Source organism: Prionailurus bengalensis, chromosome A2 (genome assembly GCF_016509475.1).
Source record: "Prionailurus bengalensis isolate Pbe53 chromosome A2, Fcat_Pben_1.1_paternal_pri, whole genome shotgun sequence".
Lineage (NCBI taxonomy): Eukaryota > Metazoa > Chordata > Mammalia > Carnivora > Felidae > Prionailurus > Prionailurus bengalensis.
Window position 1 is genome coordinate 4,862,536 of NC_057348.1, and position 25,327 is coordinate 4,887,862.

The 25,327-nt window shown below is 49.5% G+C and overlaps 1 protein-coding gene across 1 annotated transcript in view; it reads right to left on the reverse strand.

Moving 5' to 3' along the window:
* LOC122486798 (complement C3-like) overlaps positions 1–22,084 on the reverse strand; it is a 39,200-nt gene extending 17,116 nt beyond the window's left edge. The window contains exons 1-19 of the mRNA XM_043586373.1: positions 21,943–22,084; positions 21,359–21,551; positions 20,807–20,969; positions 20,640–20,710; positions 18,806–18,900; positions 18,643–18,725; positions 18,470–18,560; positions 18,092–18,194; positions 17,874–18,000; positions 16,379–16,494; positions 16,127–16,273; positions 15,523–15,732; positions 15,200–15,406; positions 14,712–14,870; positions 14,279–14,408; positions 13,944–14,015; positions 13,585–13,782; positions 5,013–5,121; positions 4,647–4,732 (exon numbers count right to left, since the gene is read on the reverse strand). Of these exons, the coding sequence (XP_043442308.1) occupies positions 4,647–4,732; positions 5,013–5,121; positions 13,585–13,782; positions 13,944–14,015; positions 14,279–14,408; positions 14,712–14,870; positions 15,200–15,406; positions 15,523–15,732; positions 16,127–16,273; positions 16,379–16,494; positions 17,874–18,000; positions 18,092–18,194; positions 18,470–18,560; positions 18,643–18,725; positions 18,806–18,900; positions 20,640–20,710; positions 20,807–20,969; positions 21,359–21,551; positions 21,943–22,019 (2,437 nt within the window). The 5' untranslated portion in view covers positions 22,020–22,084. The remainder of the gene's footprint in view (positions 1–4,646; positions 4,733–5,012; positions 5,122–13,584; positions 13,783–13,943; positions 14,016–14,278; positions 14,409–14,711; positions 14,871–15,199; positions 15,407–15,522; positions 15,733–16,126; positions 16,274–16,378; positions 16,495–17,873; positions 18,001–18,091; positions 18,195–18,469; positions 18,561–18,642; positions 18,726–18,805; positions 18,901–20,639; positions 20,711–20,806; positions 20,970–21,358; positions 21,552–21,942) is intronic.
* Between the last annotated feature and the right edge of the window lie 3,243 nt (positions 22,085–25,327).

Consider the following 25,327-nt stretch of genomic DNA (forward strand, 5'->3'; position numbering starts at 1 on the left):
AGGGCTCGAGCACACCCGAAGGGTCCATACCTGGGCTCTCCAAAATGGTAGCCTGAGCTCTCTCTGGTCCCTGGGCACTTGGAATGTGGCTAGCTCAGAAAACTTTTTAACACATGTTTGGAACAATTTGCATATGCCAACCTACCTTTTCAGCTGTACATTTTGCAAATCCTACAATACAGATCAAAGTATTTCCAATGAAAGGCTAGGGGCGCCTTTCCACTGACTGGCTCAGTCAGTGGTGGGTGTGATTCTTGATCTGGGGCCATGAGTTCAAGCTCACATGGGATGTGGAGATGACTTACAAATAAAATTAAAATCTTAAAAAAAAAAAGATGAGCACGCTCCTTGAGATGCTCTGCAGACATAAAATATGTACTAGATTTCAAAGGCTTAGTACAAACAAAAGCAAAATGCATCTTTCACAATTTCGAGATATTAATAGGTTACTCTTAAATATCAATAGATGATTATTATAACATTATCATTAGCATGATGGTGGGTTTTTTTAAACATATTTTTCAGCATATTTTTTCAACGTATTTACCACAAGTTGCAAGAATAACATTGTGGAGATATTTGGTTACAGAAAATGTATGATAAAATGGATGTCACCTCCTCTTTTTATATGGGGCTACCAGAAGATTTAAAATGACATGCACCGTATTTCTGGTGGACAGTGCTGATCTACAGGCAGTGAAAATGACTGCAAAACCGATGGTTAATTTGTGATCCAACAGCTACTAGGTTATATTCAAGCACTGGGTTGATGCAAGCAAAGTGTGCAAAAGCTTTATCATATTGAAATGTTACACTAAAAAAATAAATAAAAGTAATGTTGCACCAAAGGTGTATTAAAATTTGGGGCGCCTGGGTGGCTCAGTCGGTTAAGCGTCCGACTTCAGCCAGGTCACGATCTCGCGGTCCGTGAGTTCGAGCCCCGCGTCAGGCTCTGGGCTGATGGCTTGGAGCCTTGGAGCCTGGAGCCTGTTTCAGATTCTGTGTCTCCCTCTCTCTCTGCCCTTCCCCCGTTCATGCTCTGTCTCTCTCTGTCTCAAACATAAATAAACGTTAAAAAAAATGTTACACTAAAAAAATAAATAAAAATAATGTTGCACCAAAGGTGTATTAAAATTTGGGGCACCTGGGCGGCTCAGTCGGTTAAGCATCTGACTCTTGATTTTCTCTTGGGTCATGATTTCTGGGTGCCTGAGTTAGAGTCTGGTGTAAGGTTCTGAGCTGATGGCGTGGAGACTGCTAGGGATTCTCTTTCTCTCTGCCCGCGTGCTCTTCCTCTCTCCCACTCTCTCAAAATAAACATTTTAAAAAGACAGTTAAGGAAAAGAAATACATAAAAATTTAGTATATATATATATATATACCTTATTTTTCAGCAATGGAAAAAAATAGAGGCTTGAACCTTGAGCCTTGCAAATCCTTATTTCCTAACCTACGGTCATTATTTCTCATTCTCGCAGGGGTCTGTTATAGTCATGGGAGGTAGTTACCATTTCTTATCTACCATTCATTTTTACATTTTTAAAAAAGTTTATTTATCTTTGGCCATCTCTACACCCAATGTGGGGCTTGAACTCACAATCCCAAGATCAGGAGTCACAGGCTTTTCCAACTGAGCCAGCCAGCAGCCCCTGTTTTCACATTCTTAAAGCCAGATTTAATTTACTCTGGTGGGTGAAAAACCAGCTTTTGCACCACAAACAGGAGGCTACCTCCAGGGAAACAAAACGGTTTTGTTTTGTTAAATACTGGCCAGCTCCGTTGTGCCTGCAGAAAGCAGACCTGCTCTCTCCTTGCTAATCCAACTCAGTCAAGACCTACAGAGGAGATGAGGACATCCTTGCACCAGACTTCGCTTTTCCCTTGAACGAGCTGGAAGGAGGGAGGGAGAACAACACACAGAGTGACTTCTGACACACCATCCGTGTTATGTTTGAGGCAGAGAAACGCCTACTCTCCGTGACCCTGGAAGGACAGCTACATGTCACCGCATGTTGGTCCAAACCCATGGAAGGTACATCACTGAAAAGGAACCCTAGCTTTTGACTGCAGTTGATGATAATGTATCAGTGTTGTCCCAGAGATTTTGGCAAAGGTACCGCCTAATGCAAAAAAGGGTTACAGATGGGAATTGGGGGGAATTGAGGAGTGAGTGGTAACTCTCAGTTGTTTCTGTAAACCTAAATTGTTTAAGAAAACCCATAAATTAGGGGCCCCTGGGTGGCTCAGTCGGTTGGGCGTCCGACTTCGGCTCAGGTCATGATCTCACAGTTTGTGGGTTTGAGCCCCACGTCGGGCTCTGTGCTGACAGCTCAGAGCCTGGAGCCTGCTTCAGGTTTTGTGTCTCCTTCTCTCTGCCCCTCGCCACCCCCGCTTGCACTCTGTCTCTGTCTCAAAAACAAATAAATATTAAATAAAATTAAGAAAACCCATTAATTAAAAAAATATCAACCAGGGCACCTGAGTGGTTCAGTCAGTTACACATCTGACTCTTGTTCTCAGCTCAAGGTCATGATCTCATGGTTCATGAGTTCGAGCCCTGCATTGGGCCCTGTACAGCCGACAATGCACAGCCTGCTTGGGATTCTCTCTCTCTGCCTCTATCTTCCCCTCCCTCAAACATACTGCCTCTCTCTCTCTCTCAAAATAAATAAATAAGCTTAAAAATATAATCGTACCTGGTAAGACAACAGTATTGAGAAGATGTCACAAGGGTACAGAGAGCAGAATAGAAAAACCATAGGGCCCTTTAAGATGCTGCCCCCATCACTCCCAGGGGGCATTGGGCAACTTCTGGGGATATTTTGGGGACATGTTACAACTGGGGGTGGGGGTGCTCCTGGAGTCTTTAGGTAGAGGCCACGAATGCTGCTCAACATCCGATATTGCACAGAGAACCTTCCACAGAGAACCACCCAGCCCTGAACAACATCAGTGATGAGGTACAGAGACCCTGGTGCAGGACAGGCCTTCCCCAACCTCCAGACACACACAACCCCCCACTCCCCGCCCCGTGGGTCATGTTAAATGCAGGTTCTGATTCAGCAGGTCAGGAGTGGGGTCCAAGATTCTGAATTTCTACAACCCCCAGGGAAAGCACCTTTGCCAGATTGCTAGTGGTTCAGGGAGCAGGCTTTCAGAAGCAGGGATCTAAACTGTGCCTTTCAACTTTCTCTTTTCAAGCTGCAAGAACCTTTCTTATTTCAAGGAAACCTCACGCAGGCCCTCCGTATGGAAACAGGGACAACGAGGAGATAGGAAGATGCTCTGATCTGAAACGCGGGCGGGGGCCACCAACCAGAAGTGTGCTGAGCTGTTACTGGAGCTCCAGACGAAAGGAAAAGTATGTGCCCCATGAATGCATGCACCACCCTCCCTCGGTCAGGAGAAACTGCCAGTTTCAGTTCCCTCAGTTAAAACAAGACAAGCAAAGATGCAGGTTTTGAACATCTTGAAGCCAGGAAAGGGAAGTGATAATAATGTGTAATGTATTATAAATGGTAACAAAACAAAATTATTAAACACGTTGGTTTCGCATGAAAGAGATATTCATGCCTCCCGTCCTGAGTCTTCACATGTCCTTTTTAATGTTTCAATATTTTTTTCAACTACTTTAATGCTCAGGGAAAAAATTAAACTTTACAATGTACCTAAATCATGGGGCACCTCATTGGCCCAGTCACTTAAGCCTCTGACTTTGGCTCAGGTCGTGACCTCACAGGTTTGTGGGTTCGAGCCCTGCATTGGGCTCTGTGCTGACAGCTTAGCGCCTGGAGCCTGCTTTGGATTCTGTGTCTCCCTCTCTCTGCCCCTCCTCCACTCGTGCTCTCTCTGTCTCTCAAAAATAAATAAATAAATAAATAAATATTAAAACCCTCCACAAAATGTGCCTAAATCAAGTACAGGGGGCAGGGGGCACACATTTTCCCTCTTGCCTCAAACTCCAATATGGTTCGGAGTGGTGCTGGCTTCTATTTACAATGGAGATATTTTGTTCATCATTGATTTTTTTTTGATTCACATTGATTTTTTCAAAATCATCACATGAAAATATTACTCATCTGGTCTTAAAGTCATTGCCTCTCTCTCCTCATCCTGCTCTCAGGCCTGCCTGAGATCATCACATTAGACCAGGGCTTGCCAGCTCCCTGTGGTGGATCCCCCACCCCCTGGGATACCTTTTACCCAAGATTCACAATCTGACTGTCTATGTTCCAATCATGCATTTCATCCTGCTTCCTCTTTTATATTTTCTTAATCACTTTACCCATTATCCTGTCAACATGTCAACATCACCCCTTAAGGGTGTTTTTTGTTGCAAATTATTCTAGAGACTGTGCATGTCAACATGGGGGAGATTGTATGTCAGGGGTGGGTGGAATGGAGGTATGTGGGAACTCTTTGTATCTTCCCCTCAATTTTGCTGTGAACCTAAAACTTTTCTCAAAAGAAAATTTATTTACAAAAAGCACTGTGTTCCCACAGAATAGGATCTGACACTCCTCTAGTCACCTGGGAGCAGAGTGTCAGACACCAAGAAACAGGGGATCCCTCTGGATGGGATGAGAAAATGCCCAGTGTCCCTGGGGTCTCTGCCTGCTGAGCATGGGGGCACCAACTTCACTCACCTTTCTTGTCTGACAAGCTCACGGCCAGAATCTCCCAGGTGGTGATGGAGTCTTTCAAAAATATATTTATGGTTTTTGTGGAGATTCTGGATGGAGGAGAAGTGGGGGTATTAAAAAGAGGCAGGTGTCAGGGGTACAGGGGAAGCTGGTGTGGATGGGTCCCAAGGGGCAATTTGGAGGGATGGGTGGAGGCTGGGCACATGGAGGGGGCCTGACTCTTGATTTTCTTTCTAGGCTGGGTTGTGGAGTTGCACAGTGATTCCAGAAAAGAGGTGCATAGAGTACATACAAATGAAGTGGTCCAGTCTGGGGTGCCATAGGAGCTGGCCTGGGGCTGGGTTAAGGTGGGGGGTGTCTCAGCCTTACCCATCTTTCGCAGGTTCATTGAGATCCTCCATGCGCCATAGCCAGCTCTCAGGGAACTGGCTTCGGGAAATGATGTCTTCTTCCGGGATTATATCCTCATCCAAGTCACCTGGGAGGCACGGGTGAGGAGAGGGCATTATGGGTTTAGAACACACCCATTCTCCACTGTCCCCAGAGATACTTATCTCTACACATCTCTGGATTAACTTTATAGTTAATAAACTTTATAGTTTATTTGATTTTCTTCCTTATCTTTTTTTTATGCCCCTTTCATTTTTCTTTTTGTATGGGAATCAGGCTCCTGTCACCTTTCCTTTTTCCAGGGTTCCTTCAACGAACAAATGAAAACACACCTGGTGGAAGGTCCAAACCATCACCACCATGAGCAGTGTGATAGAATAGACAAATATGCAACAGAGTGCATGATCACACTCCACAAGCACTCTGGAAGTCCCAGGACCTGGGCAGTGTATGACCTATTCTTAATAGAGTAGGACTCACAGGTGCAAGACACATAACAACCTATTAAAATATGTAAAAATCAGAAACCTAGCCAAAATGATGAAATGGAAGAATTCTCCTTAAAAGAAATTCCAGGATGAAATGACAGCCAGAGAACTTCTCAAAACAGATCTAAACAATATATCTGGACAATAATTTAGAAAAACCATCATAAGACTGATAGCTGGGCTTGAAAAAAGTATAGAAGACAGCGAAGAATCTATTGCTGAAGAGATCAAAGACCTATGAAATAATCAAGAAGAATTAAGAAATGTTGTAAATGAGATGCAAAATAACCCAGCTGCAGTGACAGCAAGGATGGAAGAAGTCGAAGAGAGAATAAGTGAAATAGAAGATAAAATTATGGAAAATGATGAAACTAAAAACAGGAGGGCAAGGATATTATTAGACCATGAGGGGAGAATTAGAGACCTAAGTGATTCCTTGAAATGAAATAAATCTGTATCATAGGTGTTCCAGAAGAAGAAGAGAGAGAAAGGGTCAGAAGGTTTATTTGAACAAATTATAGCTGAGAACTTCCCTCATCTGGGGAAGGAAACAGGCATCCAAGTGCAAGAGGTACAGAGAACTCCCTTCAAAATCAAGATAAACAGGCCAATACCATGACATATCGTAGTGAAAGTGGAAAAATACAAAGATAAAGAGAGAATTCTGAAAGCAGCTAGGGAAAAAATAGGTCTTAACCTACAAGGATAGACACAGAAAGGTAGTAGCAGACCTGTCCACTGAAACTTGGCAGGCCAGAAGGGAGTGGCAGGAAATATCCAATGTGCTGAATAGGAAAAATATGCAGCCAAGAATCCTTTATCTGGCAAGGCTGTCATTAAGAATAAAAGGAGAGATAAAGGCTTTCCCAAACAAAAACTGAAGGAGTTTGTGACATCTAAGCCAGCCCTGCAGGAGAGCCTAAGTGGGACTCTGTGAGTGGAAAGCAGCAAAGACTACAAGGGACTAAGACATCACCATAAGTGCGAAACCTGTAGATAACACAATGACACTAAATCCATCTCCTTCAATAATCACTCTGAATGTAAATGGACTAAACACCTCAATCAAAAGACATAGGGTATCAGAATGGATAAAGAAACAAGATCCATCTATATGTTGCCTACAAGAGATTCATTTTAGACCTGAGGACACCTGTAGATTGAAAGTGAGGTGATGGAGAACCATCTGTCATGCTATGGGACATCAAAAGAAAGCTGGAGTAGCCATACTTGTATCAGACAAACTATATTTTAAAACAAACACTGTAGCAAGAGATGAAGTAGGCCATTATATCATAAACGAGGGGTCCATTATCAAGAAGAGCTAACCATTGTAAATATTTATGTCCCCAACATGGTACACCCAGGTCAATTAATCACAAACATAAATAAACATGTAGATAATACTGTTGTTCTGGAGGGGACTTTAATACTCCACTTGCAGCAATGGAAAGATCATCTAGGCAGAAAATCAATAAGGAAACAATGGCTCTGAACAACACATTGGACCAGATGGACTTAACATATATTCAGAACTTTTCATTCAAAAGCAGAATACACATTCTTCTTGAAGGCACATGGAACATTCTTGAAAATAGATTACATACTGGGTCACAAAACAGCTCTCAACAAGTACAAAAGGATTGTAATCATACCATGCACATTTTCAGATCACAACACTGTGAAACTTGAAATCAACCACAATAAAAAATTTGGAAAGCCCCCAAATGCATCGACGTTAAAGAACATCCTACTAGGGGCGCCTGGGTGGCTCGGTCGGTTGAGCGTCCGACTTCGGCTCAGGTCATGATCTCACGGTCCGTGAGTTCAAGCCCCACGTCGGGCTCTGTGCTGACAGCTCGGAGCCTGGAGTCTGTTTCAGATTCTGTGTCTCCCTCTCTCTCTGCCCCTCCCCGGTTCATGCTCTGTCTCTCTCTGTCTCAAAAATAAATAAGCGTTAAAAAAAAAAAAAAGAACATCCTACTAAAACATAAAGGGGTAAACTGGGATATTAAAGAAGAAATTAAAAAATGTATGGAAGCAGATGAAAATGAAAACATGACAGTCCAAACCCTTTGGGATGCAGCAAAGGCAGTTCTAAGAGGACAACACATTGCAATTCACACCAATCTCAAGAAGCAAGAAAGGTCCCACATACATAACCTAACATCACATCTAAAGGAACTAGAAAGACAGCAGCAAAGAAAGCCCAAGGCCAGCAGCAGGAGAGAAATAATAAAGATAAGAGCAGAAGTAAACAATATAGAATCCAAAAAAACAAAAACAAAACAGAACAGATCAATGAATCTAAGAGTTGGTTTTGTGAAAGAATAAATAAAATTGATAACCTCTTAGCCAGGGTTCTTAAAAATAAAAGCGACAGGACCCCAACAGATAAAATCATGAATGAAAGAGGAGAGATCACAACCAGCGCCACAGAAATACAAACAATTATTCAAGAATACAATGAAAAATGATATGCCAACAAACTGGAAAATTTTGAAGAAATGGACAAATTCCTAGACACCCACACACTACCAAACTGAAAATGGAATAAATAGAAAATTTGAATGGACCCATAACCAGTGAAGGAATTGAATTGTTTTTGAAAAATCTACCAACAAATAGGAGTCCTGGGCCAGATAGTTTTCCAGGGTAATTCTACAAGACATTTAAAGCAAGAGTTCATACCTATTCTTCTGAGGCTGTTCCAAAAACGGAAATGGAAGGAAAGCTTCCAGACTCATTCTATGAAGCCAACATTACCTTGATTGCCAAACCAAACAAAGACCCCACTATAAAGGAGAATTACAGGGCAATATCCCTGATGAACATGGATGCAAATATTCTCAACAAACTGAGATACTAGCAAATCGAATTCAACAGTATATTAAAGGAATCCTTCGCCATGATCAATTGGGATTCATTCCTGGGCTACAGTGCTGGGTCAATATTGGTAAATCAATCAATGTGATACACCACATTAATAGAAGAAAAGATAAGAACCATATGATCCTGTCAATAAATGTAGAAAAAAGCATTTAACAAAGTACAGCATCCATTCTTAATAAAAACAATCAAGATCATTGGGGTAGAAGGAACATACCTTATCATCAAAGCCATATGAAAGGCCCACAGATAATATCATCCTCAATGGGGAAAAACAGAGCTTTCCCCCTGAGATCATGAACATGACAGGGGTGTGCACTCTTACCACTGTTGTTAAATGTGGTGTTGGGTGTCGTAGACTCAGCAATCAGACAACAAAATGAAATAGAACTCATCCAAATTGGCAAAGAAGAAGTCAGACTTTCACTCTTCACAGATGACACGATACTCTACTTGGAAAACCCGAAAGACTCCACCAAAAATTGCTAGAACTGATCCATGAATTCAGTAAGGTCGCAGGATACAAAATAAATGTACCAAAATAGGTTACATTTCTCTACACCAATAAGGGAGCAACAGAAAGAGATATTAAGGAATAAATACCATTTACAATAAAATACCTAGAAATAAACCCAACCAAATAGGTAAAAGATCTGTATGCTGAAACCTACACAAAGCTTATGAATGAAATTGAAGACACAAAGAAATGGAAAAACATTCCATGCTCAAGGATTTGAAGAACAAATATTGTTAAAAGGTTGATACTACCTAAAGCAATGTACACATTCAATGCAATCCCAATGAAAATAGCACCAGCATTCTTCACAGAGCTAGAACAAACAATCCTAAATTTTTTATGAAACCACAAAAGACTCTGAATAGCCAAAGTAACGTTGAAAAAGAAAACCAGGGGCACCTGGGTGTCTCAGTTCAGTTAAGCTTTTGACTTCGGCTCAGGTCATGATCTCGCGGTCCGTGAGTTTGAGCCCCACGTTGGTCTCTGTGCTGACACCTCAGAGCCTGGAGCCTGTTTCAGATTCTGTGTCTCCCTCTCTCTCTGACCCTCCCCCGTTCATGCTCTGTCTCTCTCTGTCTCAAAAATAAATAAACGTTAAAAAAAAAAAAAAGAAAACCAATGGCAGAGGCATCACCATCCTGGATTTTAGCCTATATTACAAAGCTGTAATCATCAAGACAGTATGGTATTGACACAAAAGCAGACACATAGACCAGTGGAATAGAACAGAGAATCCAGAAATTGACCCACAAATGTATGGCCAACTAATCTTCAACAAAGCAGGAAAGAGTATCCAATGGAAAAAAGACAGTCTCTTTAGCAAATGGTGCTGGGAGAACTGGACAGCAACATGCAGAAGAATGAACCTGGACCACTTTCTTACACCATACACAAAAATAAATTGAAAATGGATGAAAGACCTAAGTGTGAGACAGGAAACCATAAAGATCCTACAGGAGAAAACAGGCAACAACCTCTTTGTCTTCACCCGCAGGAACTTCTTACTTAACATGTCTCCGAAGGCAAGGGAAATAAAGGAAAAATGAACTGTTTGGGACCTCATCAGGATAAAAAGCTCCTGCATAGCATAAGAAACAATCGACAAAACTAAAAGGCAACTGACGGACTGGGAGAAGATATTTGCAAATGACACATCAGATAATGGGTTAGTATCTGAAATCTATAAAGAACTTACCAAACTCAACACCCAAAAAACAAGTAATCCAGTGAAGAAATGGGCAGAAGACATAAATAGACACTTTTCCAAAGAAGACATACAGATGGCAAACAGACACATGGAAAGGTGCTCAACATCGCTCATCATCAGGGAAATACAAATCAAAACCACATTGAGATACCACCTCACATGGGTCAGAATGGTTAACAGTAACAACTTAGGAAACAACAGATGTTGTTGAGGATGTGAAGAAAGGGGAACCCTCTTGCAGTGTTGGTGGGGATGCAAACTCTGGAAAACAGTGTGGAGATTCCTCAAAAAATTAGAAATAGAATTACCCTACGACTGAGCAATAGCACTACTAGGAATTTATCTAAAGGATAAAGAGTGCTGATTCATAGGGGCACTTGTACCCCAATGTTTATAGCAGCGCCTTCAACAATAGCCAAATTATGGAAAGAGCCCAAACACACACACACATACATACACTCGAATACTACTCGTCAATGAAAAAGAATGAAATCTTGCCATTTGCAACAATGTGGATGGAACTGGAAGGTATTATGCTAAGCGAAATAAGTCAGTCAGAGAAAGACATATATCATATGACTTCATTCATATGTGGAATTTGAGAAACTTAACACCAAAGGGGAAAGGAAGGAAATTAAGATAGAAACAGAGAGGGAGGCAAACCATAATAGACTCTTAAATACAGAGAACAGACTGGGGATTTGTGGGGGCAGGGCTAGGAGGGGGGAGGAAATGGGTGATGGGCATTGAGGAAGGCACTTTGGGGATGACAACGAGGGGTTGTAAGTGATGAATCATGGGAATCTATTCATGAAGCCAAGATTACACTGTATATTAGCTAATTTGACAATAGGAAAAAAAAAAGAAGTTACATAAGGCTGGGGGAGAAAACATCTGAGCATGTGTAAGCCACATCCCATTGGATACTTTTGTCTAGTTTTCCTCTTTGAGAAAGAAAGTCTGTAGGTCGCTGGAGCAGAAGGCAGCAAGCCTAGATTAGAATAATTTGCACAGACTGAAGATACAGCTCTTTGCTCATGTGTGTAGGGAATCTTTTTGTCTTTTTTTGGGGGGTGGTGGTGGAGGGAGTGCTAGCCTTCCAGCTAAAATAATACAAAAATATGTGTCCCCTTTGGCAATGTCTGCCTTTAAGAGGTGACTGCATATTTCTAAGCCAAAAAGTAAAAAACTAAAAAATAAAAATATAGGTGTGCATGAAAGGTATGTGTTACCATATAAGGATCCATACCTACTGTCATACAGGCTACATAAAAATTGATTTGGGGGAAATTTTCCCTTGGCTTTAATTTTGCCCTGATCTGATAGCAGAAAGAGGTTTAGAAATGGACTATCCAGGACTAAGGAGGAACTTTACAGTGGAGAGACCCAGCAGACAGCGCCTTAATCACGTGATCAAGACTCACAGCACCAACAATGGGACAAATCAATGTCTTTGGGCTCCCGACATGATGCACTGAGCATCCATAGTGTCTCTCCTGTGACAGTGCTGCCCCCAAATGCAAAACCTGGATGTCATTGCGAGGAAGCATGGAGCCAACCCAAACCGTGGGACAGGCCCCCAAATAGCCGGACGTGAAAGTCACTCAAGACGGCTGTGCTACCAGGGGTTGAGCAGATCCAAGGACACTAAGGAGACCCCACCAGTAAATACGACGTCTGTTCCTGCACAGATCCTTTTCCTATAAAGGATCCAGACCAAACCAAAGGGAAACCACTGGCCAGTCTGAACGGGGTTGGAGGTTTTGGTGGTGGTAACAAGTCAACATTAATGTCCTCATTCTGATGCCTGTGCTGTGGTTTTGTGGGAGAATATCTTTGCTTCTAGAAATTCCACACGGAGCTAATTAGGGGCCTCAATGGTGCGGCCTCAAATGATTCAGAGGGATAAAAGGTTTTTATGCCCATTTCTCCTTTTTCTGCTTGAGAATCTAAAGATTAAAAAAAAAATGATTATGTTTGCTTGGACAGGGCAGCCTGCCGCTTATGGCATTTCCCCATCTTCCTTAGTTTTTAAGCAAAGGGGTTCTGTTTTGTGACTTTTCATCCTGTGGTTGATAAGGTAACTTCCCTCGGTTTCAAGAGCCGCTCACACTGGCCCTTGTTCTCAGAGCCCAATTTGGATGACACAGTTTCTGGTCCCCCATGAAAACGATGGGATGTGCAAAAGATTGCTCTTTTTAGAGCAATCTGGACAGGGTGGGCCGAGAGGGAATCTGCCAGGGGGACCCTCACGACAGGGGCCATGCTGCCCATGGTGCGGGGGGCTCTCTGTGGGCTTGGTTTCCACTGCACCCATCCTAGCAGAAAGGCCTTTCTCTACCTAAGACACATCAAAAAGCATTTTTAAAAAGCAGACGTCAGGCCTCACTGGGCTCAAAGGCTCTGAGCAAATGGCAGGTAGGATTCCCACCAGTTCTGTCAGGGCCGCCTTGTGGTGGGGACCACTCTGGTTCTGCTTTCAATGGGCTTCTTGGAAGAGAAATTTCTCTTGGCTTAACATTTATTTGGCCTGAGATGTAAAGTTTCAAGTGTGCACATGTTTTGTCTCATCTAGAACTGAATGAATGAATGAGTGAATGAATGAATGAGTGAGTGAATGAATGAGGGAGGGAATGAATGAATGAAAACAAATCAACAGATGTTGTTAGGCGTTGAGTTAGGCACCTCTTTGGAAAGCAACATAAATGAGTTTTCTTTGGTAAAGGCCGGCTAAAAACTCATCTCAGACAGAAACAACTTCCCCCCTCAGACAGTCCCTCCTTCCTCCACAGAAGGGTACACATGCCCCTCTCAGACAGGTGGACCCTCTCCCCTCAGATAGGCCCTCCCCTTCAGACAGGCCCTCCTCCCCCCTCAGACACAAGCATCCTTCCACCCAAACAGGCCCCTTCCCTTCTCACATAGGTCCTCCTTCCCCAGACAGGTCCTGCCCCCTCAGACCAAGCCCTCCCCCATCAGACTGGTCCTCCCTCCTCTAGCAAGCCCCCTCCCCCCCACTCTGGCTGGGTCTCCTCCCTCTGACAGGGCCTCCCCACCCAGACAGGTCCTATCCTCTCCCACCAGGCCCTCCTCCATCAGACCAGGCCTCCCCTCCTTAACAGAGCATCCCCACTCTAGCTAGGCCTCCTCCCTCAGACCACAACCTTCCCCATCAGACCAGGTCTCCCCTCTCTCACTGAGCCTCCCAACTCTGGCTGAATGTATTCCCCACTACTGGGCCTTCCCGCTCAGACAGGTCCTACCCCCTCACACCAGGCCCTCCCCCTTCTGATCCAGCCACACCACTCTAGCTGGCCTCCTCCCTCAAACCAGGCCCTCCCCCCTCTCACAGAGCCTGCCCCTTAGACCAGCCCCTCCACCCTCAGAACAGGCCCCCCCCCTCTGACCCAGCCTCCCCACTCTGGCCAGCCCACAGGCAAGTGGACTCACTCCGGGCCAATCCCAGGTGGGCACTACGGGTGTGGTTGAGCCTCAGCTGGGTGATGTAGTTGCAACAGTCCAGGAAGGCCTTCACGCACGAGGCCTCATGCTGGATGAACCGGGCCCTGCGCTCGCACGAGAACTTCATGGGGTTCTCCCGCATGCCATGTTCACAGCACTTCCGCAGCTCCTTCGGGTACTGACCCGCTGCGTGGACACGACACCGGTCAGGGCCTCAGCCGGGACCTCAAAGCAGGAGGAGCTCGGGCGGACCAGGGGTAGGACGTCCCCAGGGCCCAGCCCTGTCCTCCTCCCTCCTGGGCTGGATCCCAGATGGGCAGGGTTTGGGGGGAGGGCGGGGCCCCCACCTTTGTCCATCCTCTTCTCTGTGAGCATCACCGAGCGGCGGCGCCGGGTAGCTGGTTTGGGGCACTCGGGATCTGAGGGGAGGGCACACGCGAACAAGATGGGTTAAGCGTCAACTGAGGGTCCCCGATGTACTGTTAGTAGCCGTGAGGGAGCCATGAGTTGTTGTTCCCATTTGACAGATGAGGAAACTGAGGCTCAGTAGGCAGTGATTCACTAGGTGGGGGCTGGGGCAGGACTTGAACCCAGGGCCCCCACCTGCTCTCAGCATCTGAGGACCTCAGAACAGTGCCCTCCACCTGCTCTCAGTATCTGGGGTGGAGGCCCCGGCCCTCACCTGTCCTATCCGGGGTCTGCAGGTTTGTGTTGGTCTGGAAGGCCAGCCCTGCGTCCGTGAAGACGCCGGCATAGTCCTTCCCGCTGCCTGGAGTGCAACCGATGTCAGCCTTCTCCACCACGTTCCAGATCTGCAGGAGGGCAGGGGTCGCGGGCAGGCCTCCACCACCAGACTGACATGTCCGACCGCCCCTGTGTTCTGGTCCCAGGCCCCTCTCAGAGGTGTGTGCACAGCCCCGCCAACCACCCCCAGCGCAGACTCCTCCAGCTACGCTCCCACCCGCGGCCTTCAGTTCCGCGCCACGTCTGTGTCCATCCCAGCCTCCGTCCCGCCCACGCCTAACCCCACTTCCGGTTCCCTTCTGAGCGCCACCCGCGCCTCAGCCCCACACCACCCCTTTGCTTCCGCCACACCCCAGCGGTACGGGGCGCACCTTGCTTTGAGTTAACTTATTCTTCTTGTTCAGCACGAACACGCCCTTGTCCACCGCCACAAGCCCTACTCGGGCTCCTCTGTTACCCTCAATCTTGAGGGTCATCTGCTGGCCAGGTATGTACACCCTCTCTTCCTTCCTGCCACCTTTCACCACCAGCTGTTGGGGGGGGGGTGTGCACAGAGGTAGGAGTGAGGGGTCAGCCCTGCCAGGCTGGGTCTCCATCAGCAGTCAGCCCAGGGCAGTGTCCGTGCTGTGCTGGTCAGGAAGGGGCAACGGTGGAGACAGACAGACTGAAGGCGGAAAGGCCAGCAGGGAGGGAGATACTGAGGCTGAAACAGAGGTGGGGAGAGAAGGAGCTGGAAAAGGAGAAGATGGGCCTCGGTTGGGGACCCCACCCAGAAGGCTGGAGAGAGGCAGAGACGGAGCGAGCACTGGCCACGCGGGGAGTGCCAAGATGGGTGCAGAGGAAGGCTCCCGAAGCTTACCTTGCCCACACAGGAGTCCTTGACATCCACCCACACGGAATCGGCCACCACCTCCCTCTGGCCCTTGTTGTTAATGAAGGTGTAATAAGCCACCAGGCGGAAGGAAGGAATGAAGTCCTCAGTGATGGTCAGGGGCAGCGCGTACATGTCCTGGCCAGGCTCCCGCGTCTGACGCTCCACCTTCAACAGCTTCCCTTTGTTCATGATCTGGGGGAGACAGGTTGGCGTAAGGAAGAATCAGCAAGGTGGAGGGGGGTGGCCCTGGACTGGGGGTGCTGCAGAAGTAAGGAGGAGGGGTCTGGGGATCCTAGGAGGGCACGGACCAGGTAGGTGAAGTAGCGGATGTTGTTCTCCTGGGTGGTGGTGGGGTCAATTCGCAGGTGGAAGTTGACGTTGAGATCTTCCCCTGGCTTGAGCTCCACGCGAGGCACAGAGATGTGCAGGTAGTTATTACTCATGGTGCTGTAGGGTTGGGCGTTCATAGTCCTGTTGGTCTGTCGTGACTCTGGGATACCATCCTTCCTAGTGCTTACCTGGGTGAGGAAAGGGGGATGAATTCTGGCCCCCCAAAGATGTCCACATCCTAATCCCTGGGGCCTGGGAATACGGTACCTTCCCTGGCCAGAGGGACTGTGCAAATGGGATTAAGGGTCTGAGGATGGGGAGTCTGTTTTGGATTATCCAGGTGGGTCAAATGTAATCACAGGGTCCTTATAACATACCTATGCAGATGGCCAGACTGCTGGTGCAGATAAGATCCCCTCTATGCAGATGAAAACCCTCTATGTGAATGGCAGGATGCCCTGATACAATAAAAGGACCCCACTCCTCACGTGGCAGGATGACTGTGGCAGAGGACAGATTCCCTCCATGCAAATACAGTCCCCTATCTCCCAGAAGTGGGGCTAGAGGTGGGCGAGAACTCACGGTGATGGGCAGGGACCTAAAGGTTTTGTGTGTGTTGATGATCAGCTTGGCCACGCCGTCTTCCTGGGTGAAGGAGCGTGATTTGGAGTACTGGGTCACCACGGGGACGTTGCGTGCTGGGGAGCCATCAGGGTTCGTCACAAACACCTGCGGGTGCAGTGCAGGGGCAGGTGGAGGGCGTTCAGGTCGACCCAGAGGCGTGGCTGATGCTCAGGGGAAGGGTGGGGGAGGCAGCCCCACCCCGGGTCTCACCATGAGGTCAAAGGGCATGCCTGGTTTGAAGAACTTGGACGTCTTGGTGAAGTGGATCTGGTAGGGGGAGGTCACGATGGGGATCCCGCTGCGCTCCGCCTCCACCATGTCGCTGCCTGAGGGGGCCAGCCGTGAGGGCAGGTTCCTGGGCCACTCCTCCAGGTTGGACCACACCTTACACTGGGCCTCCCTCAGACTGGGCCTCCTCCATCAGACTGTCTGGAACCTTCATTCTGTTACTCCCCCATCAGCCTGGGTCTCCTCTGTCAGACAGCTTCCCACCTTCATACTGGGCCTCCCCTGTCAGACTGGGCCTCCTCTACAGACTGGATCTCACTTTCATTCTGGACCTCCCCACCTCAGAATGGGCCACCTCTATCAGAATGGATCCCACCTTTATTCTTGGCTCCCCCCTCACTGGGCCTCCTTTGACTGACTGGATCTCACCTTCATACTGGCCTCCCTCATCAGACTGGGCTTCACTATCAGACTGGATCCCACCTTCATTCTGGCCTCAACCCATCAGATTGGGCCTCCGCTATTAGACTGGGTCCCACATTCATACTGGGCCTCCCCTGTCAGACTGGGCCTCCTCTACAGACGGGATCTCACTTTCATTCTGGACCTCCCCCACTCAGAATGGGCCACCTCTATCAGACTGGATCCCACATTTATTCTGGGGCTCCTTCCCCCCTCAGACTGGGCCTCCTCTATCAGACTGGATCCCACCTTCATTCTGGGCTCCCCCACACTGGGCCTCCTCTGTCAGACTGGATCCCACCTTCATACTGGCCTCCCCCATCAGACTGGGATTCTCTATCAGACTGGATCCCACCTTCATTCTGGCCTCACCCCATCAGATTGGGCCTCCACTATCAGACTGGATCCCATATCCATACTGGGCCTCCCCCCTCAGACTGGGCCTCCTCTACAGGCTGGATCTCTCTTTCATTCTGGACCTCCCTTCCTCGAAATAGGCCACCTCTATCAGAATGGATCCCACATTCATTCTGGACTCCCCCCCCTCAGACTGGGCCTCCTCTATCAGACTGGATCCCACATTCATACTGGGCCTCCCCCTCAGACTGGGTCTTCCCTGTTAGACTGGATCCCACTTTCATACTGGGCCTCCCCCGCACACTAGGCCTCCCCCCCTCAGACTGGATCCCACCTTCATAGTGGGCTTACCCCTCAGATTGGCCCTCCTCTATCAGACTGGATCCCACATTCATTCTGGGGCTCCCTCCCCCCCTCAGATTGGCCCTCCTCTATCAGACTGGATCCCACTGTCATTCTGGGGCTCCCCCCACCCTCAGAATGGGCCTCCTTTGTCTCACTGGGTATCACTTTCCTCTGGATATCCTCTCTGACACTTGGCCTCTGCCTTCAGACTGGTTCTCCCCTGTCACACTGCATTCCACATCCATTCTGGGCCTCTGCCCGCACACTGGGCCTCCCCCCTCATTTGGGTCCCTTTCCTCAGACCAGGCCTCACCTGAGTGCAGGATAACGGTGACAGACACGTACAACGACTTCCCCACCAGGGCACCTGCTCCGGAGGGTTCCACCCCGCTCAGCAGGACCTTTCGTTCCAGCCTGGCCTCCCCACTGCCATCATCGATCTGGGGGAGGAAGGAAGGCTCAGAGAGGGGGAGGGGCACAGGTGAGGGAGGGGGAAGTCCAAAGTGGAGGAGGCTCAGAGGGGCAGAGCACCTGAACACGGGTGAGGGACTGGGGCAGCGAAATCCTCTGGTCACCATCCTGGACCCCAAAGATGACGAAGGCTATTCCATCCACATTCTTCCCATACAAGAACCTGAGAGGCAAGAGGGTCTCAGATGCTCCTCTGCTGAAGGGCGAGGCTGCCTGCAAACTTCCACGGACCCCTGGTCCCTCGCCTGGTGCTTACCTGGCCAGTATCTGGTTCTTCACTCAGCGCCCACCTGGTCCCACACCTGGCCACACCGCACCCGGGTTCCCTTACCCGGCCCCTACCTGGCTCCACCCCTAGCTGCCAACCTGGCCCGTCATCTAGCCCTCACCTGGCCCCCTCCCCTCCCCTCCCACCTGGCCCCATTCCTAGCCCCTCACCTGGCCGTGATGGTGACCTCCAGGCCCTGTGGGTCATCAATGTAGTAGAATTTCTCTGTAGGCTCCACTTGGACCTCAAAACTGGGCAGCACTGGGGGCGAGACGGCACCAGTAGGCTGTCAGCACTGGGCCTGGCACTTGGGGCCCCCACCCTGACTCCTTCCTCCTCTTACCGTACTCCTTCACCTCGAACTCAGCAGAGAATACCTGCTGTGGGGCATCTTCATAGTGGGCTTCTATCTTCCACTGCCCTGTACTGTGGGGAAGGCAGGTGAGTGAGCCAGCCAGACGCCCTCCCTTGGCATAGGGAACCCCCTCTAGGAGGGCCTGACATACTTGACCAGCTCCGGGATGTTCCAAGACAGGGACAAGATGCCAACCTGGTTCTGAGAAGATAGGGAGTCCTTCTTGATGAGAACATTGTCGGGGGTCTGTGGAGACAGGGAGGGCGTGTCTCTTCAGAGACCTGGCTTAGCCCCTAGGCTCTCTTCCTCCTCTCTGTGTCTGGACACTCTCTGTGTCATGACTACTGGGGCAGTGCTTATGAACATGGACTTGAGTCAGTCAGCCTGGGTTCAAATGCCCACCTCCCATTTACGCGCTGTGTCACCTTGGGCAAATTACTTGATGTCTCTGTGCTCAATGTGCCCAGCTAGAAGAAGGAGAGGAACATAGCCCCTACCTCACTGGCTTGGCACATGATTCATGTAAGCTGGAGCTCACTCTCGTCGGCGGCTGTCTGAATACCGATAGTAACTAGCATTTATCACCTACTTTGTGTGGGACCCTGTGGTAAGCATCCTATGGGCGCTAAGTCACACAGCATTGCCTACCTCGACTCTTTGACCTACAAGAATACAAAGTCGTGTGGTTCAACCTAACACACAGTATGTCATTCGTAGCAAATAACTAAACATCAGGAGACATCATGTAAAAATCTGGCTTTCTGGCTCCTCTTGGAAATTGGGATAACCGTGGATACGGGTTCCTGTTGGCACATAGCGACATTTGACTGGAACTGGGCAGAGGCTCTACCGTTAGAGGTGTGTGTTCTCCGTTCCCCACAAATCCCACTGATCCCCACAGTCGGCTTGTGGCTGTCAGGACCTGGTCCCTGTTACCTTTGCATGATTGCAAGAAATACTCATGATGATCCTCTGAGAACGACCTGCCTCTTCCCTCTTTCCTTCACTTCTTCCTTCCATTCCCCCACCCCTTTCCTGCCTTAGCCCAGTAAATTGTAATGAAATTACTGTATGCCAAGCACCCATCCTGTCTGGAATTTAGGTTCTGTGGAGGTCTAGGGAGCGGGCAATTAGCAAATGAATACATTCAATTTATAGGGTGCCTAAAGGAGATGACAGGAAGGGAGACCAGTGGAGTGTGTGTGTGTGTGTGTGCGTGGGTGTGTGAGTTGGGAGAGGGTGTCTGCAATTTTACAGGTCCTCAGAGAGGCTCCCCTGTAAAATTGTGCCATCGGTGACATTTGAACAGAGACTTGAATGACGTGATGGGGCAAGCTATGTGGGTATTTGGAGAAAGAGCATTTTGTGAGTAGTGGGGGAACAGCCTGTGCAGAGGTCCTAGGGCTGGCTCTTTATGGCAGTTGGAGGGACAGCAATAAGGCCCATGTGGCTGGAGCAGAGTGAGTGAGGGGAGGAGGGGGAGGAGAGGAGGAGAGGAGGACAGGTAGGGGACTGGGCAAGTCTTGCAGGGCCTTGGGGAGTGCTGGGAGGCCTTAGGCTTTTACCCCAAGGAGGTGGGAGCTCCTGGAGGGCTCTGGGTGGAGGAGGGTGGGACAGGAGTTGGGTGCTCGAGGCTGCCCCCTGGCAGCAGGAGGCGGATTGGGCTACAGAGAGTGTTTATCTGTCATCTCAATCTTCAGCTGAGAAAACCAAGGCCCAGGAGGGTGAAGTGACCTGTCCAGAGTGACACGGTCCCCAGAGGTTTGTCTGGAGCCGGAATCCACGGGCAGAAGCATCACTGTGCCTGGTATCCCCGGATCTCTGCCCTGTGTCCAGGGCTCTTTCTGTGTTCAAGGCTCTACACATTTCTTTGCCTTTCGGCCTCTGCAGTCTTGCCCTTTCCAGAGTCTCTTTCTCTGTCTCAATCTCTTTGTCTCTCCCTGAGTCTTGCCTGGGGTGTGTCTGGGTCCCCAGCTGGCTGGTACCTGGATGCTGATGACAACGGCCCGGCCCACAGGCAGTAGGTCATTGTTGACCGTGAAGATCCGATAGAGGACTGGAAGATGGTGGGAAAGAAAGGAGGTGGTGAGTGAGGCCACGCCCCTCCCCACAATCTGGCCCCTGGGTCCTGAGCTGCTGCCCAGCCCCTTACCCGTGGAGCCTGGGGTGTAGATGGGCTTGTCCGTCTGGATGAAGATGTACCCACTCTGAGAGCTGACCAGCACCACCTTCTCCACCACGGTGCCCCCAAAGTCCGCCTGGATAGTCACGAATTTTTTCTCCTTCCCTGATGTTAATTCCTGGTTGGCTGGGATCTAGGCATAGCCAGAGAATAATTGAGATGTTGCCTCCCGGCCCCTTGCCCGCATTCAGCCCCAGACTTTCACCTGCCTGCCCTTTCTGCCAATAGCACCTGTCCACCACTCCGGGTCTCCCTGGTGTGCCCAGGTTGGGAGCGGAGGGGTAGGAGGGGAGGGAGCAAGGGTCCAAGATGGGTAGGGATCAGAAAGGGGGATGAGTAGGGGGAATTAGACACGGGGCTCAGAGGAAGTCACTTAGGAGAGGGGATCAAAGCTAGGGGCTCAGGATAGAAGAAGCTAATTGAAGGAGAATTCTCAGAGAGGGGAGGGGCTCCAAAGTGGGAACTGCTCAAAACAGGGAGGAGACTCAGACAGGTGGGAGGGGCTCCAGCAGGTGCACACACATTGATGTTGACTGTGCCCATGTGGTCGGTCTCCCTGATCAGAGCAATGGTCTCGCTGAACATCCTTTGCTTCTTGGCAGGGAAATCGTAGACGTTGACTGTGACTGCAAGGTTCCCTCCATAGTCATGGGCCTCAAGCAGCACCTTCTCCTCGTTTCCCAGCCGCAGGATGTTGGGGGTGATCATGGAGAACCTGCAGGCCGGGTTGGAACACGGGATGGAGCTGCCGTTCTAGGGACCACGGTTCCAACCCTCACCCACATATCACGAAGCCCCCAAATCCTGTGAGGTCAGATCTCGAGGCCTCCAAGTGATTCCGCAGCCACGGAATCAGTGAACACACCGCAGGCACCCAAACCTGCAGACCCCTGTTCTAGAAACATCCGCCTCCCATTGTAACCCGAGTGCCATGAACCCCCAGCTCATGAAATCATGAGCTCGCAGGCAGCCCAAGTCCATTCACATCCCAACCCGCTGACCCCTGCCTCCACAGACACCCACGTGCGCCCTGGATTCTACTAGGACCTGAACCCCACCCCCACCTCACAAGTAGCCCGGTTTGGAGAAGGGTCATGACCACTCACATGGGGTCCCCTGGTGCCAGGGGCAGGATGGTAAGCAGCAGCAGCAGCAGCAGGCTGGGGCCTGAGGCAGGCCCCATGGTGCAGGGACGGTGGAGGGACAGAGGGACGGAGGAAGCGGACTGGGAGGGAATGAGCAGAGGCTGCTGGAGGCTGCCTTTTATCTGGCTCCCGCCTCCCCCATGCAACCTCAGCCCAGCCCGCAGCTCCCGTGGCTTCCCCCTTCCTGGAGCTGCCCCAGATTTCTCAATACCATTTCCTAAGTTTTTCAATCCCTGGGGCCAGTGTGTCCTGGGGTAACTAACCCAAGGGCATGTCCTCCAGCAAGATGGACACACCTTCCCCCTGCCAAGGTCTCCCTCAGGGTCAAGGTCAGTTGGTAAACAGGGACCTTTCCCTGTTGCACCTACTTAGCGGTGGAGGAACACTGAGGGCCAGAGAGCTCCCCACCCCAGATATTTGGGCCTGGCGCCCAGTCTTCTTTTGGCCATGCGTTTGTTAACCAATGCCTTCCTATGGGTCTATCTCTATGCTGGGGGCTGGAGTCCCTCTTCTATGCTGGGGTCAGACTGAGGGATGAGGTCCAGCACAGACACTCCCGGCCCCACGGTGTGTCTTCTCAGTGGAGAAGAACCCTGCTTTGTAGAGGGTCAGGTAAAAATTCTCAGAGGAGGGGACATTTCAGCTGGGCTTTGCAGTGAGCATATATTTTAATATAAGTGGAACCTGGAGCTCCCTTCATGTACCCTTGTCAGGATTCCTGAGAGACTATAATGGTTAAAAAGAAAAACTTTCCTCATCAGTGAGGCAATTTCCTATTGCTACCTTTTTTTTTCTGTCTTAATGTTAGAATAGTATCATTAATATTATTAAAATTATTATTATTCCATCTGTATTTAATTTTTTATGAATAGCTAATATCTTCATATGGTTCAACACCTAAAGGGTCCACGTAGATGTACAGGGAAAAGGCAATTTGCCTCCTGTTCCCGTTCCCAACCATTCAGGTCTCAGATGCCACAGTGAAACCAAATCCCTGGTTTCCTTCCAGAGATATGCACTTTGAATGCTCGCAAGTTTTAAAAACAAATGACCAGTCTTCTCTGCCTGCTATTCTTCCTGGTCTCCCTGGGTTACGCCTTGCCTTTTTCACAAACAGTATCCCTCAGAGATCGTTTAATATCAGTGCCCAGAGAGCTTCCTTGTTGTTAGAGGCAACTGCCTCCTTTGACATTGTGTGAACGCGACCAGCCTCTTCCGCGTGGACAGACTTCCCTGGATACAGTGAGTGGTCTTGACCTGCGTCACTTTCCAGCTCTGACACTTAGAGGTATACTTTGGCGCTTCATTAATAGCCACGCTGAGCCTCAGTTTCCCCCATCAGATGAGGTTGTAATGGCACTCACGTCACAGTTGTCATTGCCATGAAAGGACATGACCCTGGACCAAGAGCTACTTGCATTAATAATCCCGCAAGAAATGGCTGTATTTCCCTCCGTGATTGTATTGATTTACATACTTGCTGGCCTTGCAGGAAATTGCTGGATTTCCCCACTGTCTCACCACGACAGCATGTTGGCAAAGCTTTGCGTTTTTGCCTCAGTGTCATTTGATGTGTGCCTGTTGGATTCCCAGCAAGGTTGTGCATCTGGGGGAAGGGGTGTGTGAAGTCCAGGGCACAGGAGGCAACAGGTATGTGGGTGGGGGATCCTGATCTCTGAAGGCCTGGTTTCCAAAGTCCCAAGGAAGGGGTTAATGGGGAACCCAGCTCTGATTTCCTGGAATCCATGTGCCTTTCCTGGCCTAGGCTGCATGCCTGGAGTTGGGGGAGGTGTGCAGACCCAGAACAAACCTGGACCCTGTCTGCTTGATTGCGTCACCCCTTCTTTGGGAGAGGGAGGGTGCAAGCACCTGCTTACTACCCAGAACTGAGATTCAACTTCTGAAACAGGGGTTGGGGTACCTCCTAGGACCCCCCAAATCTCAATTACTCCCATTTTCCTCCCCCACCCCATTTCCTGGTTGCATTACAGCCCTAAACATTCAGGGTTTCTGCTTTGACGGTCTTGGGAAGGTATTCCTGCTGGCCTGTACCTCCCAGCAAGGCTTGGTTCTGGCTTTCTCAGAGCCTCAGTTAATCCATCTGAACAATGGGATTGATGATAGTTGCTGCTGTTTCGACAAAGGTGCTGAGATGCTTCAGATTAAGAGGTCTGCGGAGGGTCCTGGCCCCGACCTCCAGGAAGTGACCAGAGGGGTGAAGGCAGAAGCAGAGGTGGGCCTGGGAGAAGGAAGGGATTCTTGGAAGCTTCATCCTGGGGAATGTGCATTTGTGCCCAGAAGTGTGGGAGAGGGATGGCAGGCAAGATAAGCCAGCAGGGGAGAGAGAGGAGGAGGCCTGGAGGATGGGATTCCCGTTAGCTGGCGTGCCCTGCCCAACATTCCAGCTATGGACAGCCGGAGAGCCAGGCTGCCTGGGTTGAGGCTAAGTGGGGTCTCTGGAAGGCACTTAACCCTAACACAGTATTGGCTATGTGTCCCCGATTCCAGTTGAACTGGGGTCCTGAGTTTCGTCTGGCACCCCAGCTGGAGGAAGGAGAAGGGGAAGGAAGGGGGAGGCTTTCTGGGTGGGGGGAGCCCAGGCACCCCTCTCCCCCCACCCCCTTGAGTGCAGTGATTTCCCTGCTGCACCCCCCACCCTCACCCTTGAGTCGGTGCCAGGCCTGGGAACAGCAGGGACTGCCCCTCCCCTCCTGGCCCCCCACTTCCAGGATGGGGTCCTTGCTACACTGCTTTCTGAGATTTTCCCTCCAGGACCCACGGCCTGGGCACCTCCCCCACCATGCAGCCCAGGCCTCCCCTTCTCCCCCTATTCGTTACTCATTAACTAGAAGGTAAACTTGGCCCGGCTGGATCTGATCTGCCCCACGGCTGCTTCCCCCGCTCCCCTGCACCCCTGACTCAAGCTCAGGAGAGGCCTGAGCATCAGGGACCCCCACCCTGGAGGGTGCAGGGGCAGGCTGGACATTCACAGCCATGAATGTCCCTCTGAGCATTGGGTGACAAGCCAGTGGCATGGGGCAGGCAGAGGCTCATCCTGGTGCCTCGCACGTGGTGAGGCCCCACTGCACATGGACTGTATGTTTATTGTTTCCAACACCTGCTTCTCTTCCTCACCTTGTTTCGCTGACAGCCCTGCCCGTCCTCCAAGCCGTCCCCCATCGTCCTCCCTCTCCCCTGCACTCACTGTCCCAGTCCATCTGTCTGTTGTCTGCACCCCTGTGGTCTGTGGCCTCCCTGCTGCAGAATCACTCCTTTCAGCTCATCTACTCTACAGCAACTGGGGACTTTGTGTAATAACACAGCTTTGTGACCCTGCAAAATTATG